We start from the raw sequence: 5,652 nt of genomic DNA, 5'->3' as shown, positions 1-5,652 counted from the left end.
TACATTACAGTTTAACAGATGTTCACATAGAAAACAGCTGTTTTAGACTGCAATAATATTTCAGAATTTTTACTGTATTTTTGTATGTAATTATTCCAACATTTTGCAGCAAAACTGAAGTGCATAAAAGAGAGAGAGGGAATAAAAGAGCGACACAGTGGGAAAATCCGGCTTGTTTTCAGCGTAATGTTTCTTTCTGAGCTCGTTCTCTCTGCGTCCCTCAGAATAACTGGGTCCCACGGCGCGGAGATCAGGGGCCGAAGACCATCGAGCAGATCCACAAGGAGGCGGAGCTAGAGGAGCACCGAGAGCAGGTCAAAGTTCAGCAGCAGCTCCTCTCCAAGAAGGGCAGTGCAGGAGGAGGAGGGGGAGGAGGGGTGGGGCCCCGTGGAGGCCCCCACACACCCGGTTCCCGTGGCAACCAGGCCCCTGACGACGGCTGGAACATGGTGCCCATTTCCACCAAGAACAGACCCATCGACCCGACGCGCCTCAGCAAGATCACCAAGGTCTGATCCACCTCCAATACATTTATTATTGATTATTGCTAAAGTCTGATCTATAAATAATCAATAAGAAGGTATTTCAGTCCACTGATTTCAACTGTTAGTGGATTTACTGTAGCAACTCTGGCAGAAATATTATATTCGTACTAAATATTACTATATACTGTTGTATTATTTATATACTATTACAGTTTTTTATTAATGTTATGAATTAACATTTATTTTTATACTTTCTGTTTTTAGTTTAATTTCTTTCTTTGAAATCTTTGTGTGCTTTGGTCATTTTTAGCAGTTTATGGTTTTAAAAAATATTATTTAGTTCGGTTCTAGTTTTAAGTGCATCAACCTAAGCTTGTTTTAGTTAGTTGCCAAAGCAACATTACTGCTGCTAGTTTTCATCATTGTTCAGTAAAAAAAAAATAATAATGTTTTTAATGGTTTTAGTTTTAGGTAACAATAATTGATAAAAGTGTTATATTATTAATATAATTAATTTATTAAAATATATATTATACAAAAATATAATTGATGTGTGGGGTATTATTTATTTATTTTTTTTTCAACTTGAAGTTTGTAAATGTCTTTAAACGATTACGTTAGGTTGCAGTTTTTTTAAGATTATGAACATTATTTTAATTTATTATTTAATTTATTTCAGTAATTTAATAACACTCGCATGTTCACAGTTCTCTGATGTCATCTTATATTGAATAATTTTTAGTTCATGTTTTTTATTTTAAATATTTACATTATTTTGAAATATTTTAAATTTACGTTTTTATGATTTAATTCATTTTTTGCTTTTCGTCGACTCACAAAATCCCTGCATTTTGAATCAGTTTTAATTTTTCTGCTTTCTGTTTTCATTTTAAAGTATTAGTCATTTTGTTGGGTTTTTGTCATTTTATTGCATTTGGGCTTCTTTTTTTTTATACATGTCTATATAGCATTTATACATTTTTATTACAGTTTTTGTTTTAGTTATTTAAAGTTCAGTTAAATAAAAATACGTTTTTTTTTTATTTTAATATGAGAAATAAGTTTTTTTTTTATATATATATATATATATATCTTATTTTTTTATTTCACTTAACATTTAATTTAAGTATTTCTGTTTGTTTGAATTCTATCTGTTAGAAAATATAATATAATTAATATATATAATTTTTGCTTTTCGTCGACTCACCAAATCCCTGCATTTTGAATCAGTTTTTATTTTTCTGTTTTAATTTTCATTTTAAAGTTTTAGTAATTCTCTTGTGTTTTTGTCATTTTTATTTTTTAAATTAATTTGTATTTATTTTTAGTTATTTTATTACTTTAAACTAAAAAAAAAAATAATATTGTATATTGAATAATTTTTAGTTCATGTTTTTTATTTTAAATATTTACATTATTTTGAAATATTTTAAATTTACGTTTTTATGATTTAATTCATTTTTTGCTTTTCGTCGACTCACAAAATCCCTGCATTTTGAATCAGTTTTAATTTTTCTGCTTTCTGTTTTCATTTTAAAGTATTAGTCATTTTGTTGGGTTTTTGTCATTTTTAGTGCATTTGGGTTTGTCTATATGGCATTTATTTATTTTTGTAGTTATTTAAAGTTTGGTTAAATAAAAATATTTTTTTTTTATATATTTTCTTTTTAATATGAGAAATAAGTTAGTTTTTTTTATATCTTATTTTTTATTTCACTTAACATTTATTTTAAGTATTTTTTGTTTATGTTTGAATTCTATCTGTTTGATAAACTCTGACTTGCTCTCAGTATCACCGCTGAACACTAATGCTGTGTGTGTGTCGTGCAGCCGGGCGCTTTGGACTTCAGTAATCAGCTTCTTGCCCCCGGAGGCAAAGGCTCGTGGGGCACTTGGGGCAAAGGCAGCAGCGGGGGCTCCGGAGCCAAACCCAGCGACAGCAGTGAGTTTTTATTTTAAATATTTACATTATTTTGAAATATTTTAAATTTACGTTTTTATGATTTAATTCATTTTTTGCTTTTCGTCGACTCACAAAATCCCTGCATTTTGAATCAGTTTTAATTTTTCTGCTTTCTGTTTTCATTTTAAAGTATTAGTCATTTTGTTGGGTTTTTGTCATTTTTAGTGCATTTGGGTTTGTCTATATGGCATTTATTTATTTTTGTAGTTATTTAAAGTTTGGTTAAATAAAAATATTTTTTTTTTATATTTTCTTTTTAATATGAGAAATAAGTTAGTTTTTTTTATATCTTATTTTTTATTTCACTTAACATTTATTTTAAGTATTTTTTGTTTATGTTTGAATTCTATCTGTTTGATAAACTCTGACTTGCTCTCAGTATCACCGCTGAACACTAATGCTGTGTGTGTGTCGTGCAGCCGGGCGCTTTGGACTTCAGTAATCAGCTTCTTGCCCCCGGAGGCAAAGGCTCGTGGGGCACTTGGGGCAAAGGCAGCAGCGGGGGCTCCGGAGCCAAACCCAGCGACAGCAGTGAGTGTGTCACGCCTGTGATTGTGTTGTGCACCACATGAGACTCTGAGCTTTGTTTACATGTGTTTTCCAGCCCAGGATTCTGGTCGTACCAGCACTTTGAACCGCTTTTCAGCACTTCAGCAGCCTTCCTCCTCTTCATCTTCATCATCATCCACCAACATCGACTCTGACAGGAGGGTTCCTCACAGGTCAGAGGTCACGCTCCGTTTAATACGGATATAGAAATGGGGGGGGGGGGGGTTTCTGGTTGGACCGGGATTCTAGTTAACCAAAAGTAAAAGAAAAAAAAACACATGTGTTACTTGAAATAATATACAATATAAAATATTTAAAAAAAAGGAAAAGTAAAAAAAAAAAAAAAAAACTAAAACATTGTTAAGTAAAAAAGACCAAGACAGAGGTGCATATAAAGACATTTATATTGCATATAACACATCTGTATCATTATATAAACCAACATGTCTTTATTCACAAAAATACTGATAATAGCCATGTCTTCTTTCAAGTTTAATTTAGGCCTCAAATTGAAAAAAGGGGGGGGGGGGTGTTTCTGGTTGGACCGGGATTCTAGTTAACCAAAAGTAAAAGAAAAAAAAACACATGTGTTACTTGAAATAATATACAATATAAAATATTTAAAAAAAAGGAAAAGTTAAAAAAAAAAAAAATTTGTAATTATTAGAATGTCTTGCTGTAAATTAGTACATTGACATTTAAAAAAAAAACAATTTGTCCTGGAAAAATATTAGAAATTTTATCAATTTTAAGATTGTGTATAATTGTTACTTGCTTTATCTTGTTTGTTTGTAAAAGTATTTCTAAAATATTTAAATAAAAATTTTAAATATTTAAAAAATATATATATTTTTAACTGTACATATGGCATAAAAGGATAAATAAATAGACAAATACATCAAACTATTCAAACTTTAAAATTGAAGTCAGTGTATAAAAAAATAAAAACAAATTCAAAATATTAATAAAACCTATGTCACATGATGTGCAGGTAAACAGATATATTTTTAAAATTGTTATTTTATGTTTTAAATATATGTATAATATTTACATCATTGCTTTGCAGTTCTTGAAGCATTGTTATTAAGACTATTTTAAATGTTATTATTCTTGAGTTTGCCATGAATATAGCCTTTGATGCTGAAATTAAAAACAAAATAGAAAAATATAAATATAAAAAATATACATTTTATCTAAATATAAATATGTGAGCCTGCAGCACAAAAGCAGTGTTAAGTCGCTGGGGTATATTTGTAGCAATAGCCAACAATACATTGTATGGGTCAAAATTACAGATTTTTCTTTTATGCCAAAAATCATTAGGATATTAAGTAAAGATCATGTTCCATGAAGATATTTTGTAAGTTCCCTACCGTAAATATATCAAAACTTAATTTTTGATTAGTAATATGCATTGCTAAGAACTTCATTTGAACAACTTTAAAGATAATTTTCTCAATATTTAGATTTTTTTGCACCCTCAGATTCCAGATTTTCAAATAGTTGTATCTCGACCAAATATTGTCCTATCCTAACAAACCATACATCAATGGAAAGTTTATTTATTCAGCTTTCAGATGATGTATAAATCTCAATTTTGAAAAATTGACACTTAAGACTGGTTTTGTGCTCCAGGGTCACTAATAAAACATATTCAAAGTATGAACAAAAACTGCAATATTAATAAAATAGCAGCGTTCTAGCGTTCTTTTGTGCTTCTGCTGATGGTGTATCCCTGTGTGTGTTTCTCAGGAGCAGTTCCAGTCGGGAACGCAGCGAGCGGTTCGACTGGCGGGATGAACGCATCTATGACCGCGGATCAGACCGGATGGACCGGAACCGTCCTGCGGCCGGCAAGCGCAGCTTCAGCCGTGAAAAGGAGGAGAGGAGTCGGGATCGAGAGATGGTGCGACGCGTCTCCAGCATCACAGACGAGCGCGAGAGAGAGCGAGAACGCGGTACAGTGAACCGGGGTCAGAGGTCACGGGTTTAGTGACCGCGAGCATTGTGCAGTACAGGGTCATTACGGTTATTTTGATTTCATTTTGTAGTTTAGCTTAGTTTGAAGTCATTTTATGCATTATTTATTTAATAGTCTCTCTTTTTAGAAGGATTTATTTTTCTAAGTAATCGTGATTTTTATTTGAGCAATCTAATTAGGGTTGGGTACCAATATGGCACCGGTACCCATGTAACCAGTATGCACTAGAATCGAACCCAAACGCAGATTTCAGTGCCATGCCTGAGCGATCGATTGAAATATTTGTCCTCTGGTTCTCCGAAACAGACGTAAGAAGCATCATCACCGGCACCGCACGTGAAAAATAATTCCCCGACTGAGAAAATGCACGTGAACTCAAGTCGGAAAGCTCTAATAATACAAATCCAACACATCTTTGTAGTAACGCGAGTGTCCATGTTGTTTCAAAAGCACAACTCGGGAAACGAGAGCATCGAGGAGCACGTGAATGCAGTAATCACACTTGCTCTGACTGCAGCAGCTTCTGTTAACTAAGCTAAACATGCTTAAATTAAAACGCCTAAAGCTAAACCTCCCTTGTATTCACATTTCTAAACCTGTTGTCCAACAAAAGAGAACATTATAACCTTTTTACTCCACAACACCAGTCAAATGCTTCCTTTTGTGATCTGATG

At 32.2% G+C, this 5,652-nt stretch overlaps 1 protein-coding gene across 1 annotated transcript in view; it reads left to right on the top strand.

Moving 5' to 3' along the window:
* Positions 1-224: 224 nt before the first annotated feature.
* The window catches only part of LOC107684530 (eukaryotic translation initiation factor 4 gamma 1-like), a gene marked incomplete at its 5' end in the record, with an annotated part of 19,518 nt that continues 14,090 nt past the window's right edge, over positions 225-5,652 (top strand). The window contains 4 exons of the mRNA XM_016480803.1: positions 225-509; positions 2,316-2,427; positions 3,053-3,170; positions 4,750-4,955. Coding sequence (XP_016336289.1) covers positions 225-509; positions 2,316-2,427; positions 3,053-3,170; positions 4,750-4,955 — 721 coding nt within the window. The remainder of the gene's footprint in view (positions 510-2,315; positions 2,428-3,052; positions 3,171-4,749; positions 4,956-5,652) is intronic.

The sequence above is a fragment of the Sinocyclocheilus anshuiensis genome, unplaced genomic scaffold, assembly GCF_001515605.1.
Source record: "Sinocyclocheilus anshuiensis isolate Anshui unplaced genomic scaffold, SAMN03320099.WGS_v1.1 scaffold2917, whole genome shotgun sequence".
In the NCBI taxonomy this organism is placed as follows: domain Eukaryota; kingdom Metazoa; phylum Chordata; class Actinopteri; order Cypriniformes; family Cyprinidae; genus Sinocyclocheilus; species Sinocyclocheilus anshuiensis.
Note: the sequence above shows the minus strand (reverse complement) of the source record. Positions and strands in the feature narration are given on the sequence as shown.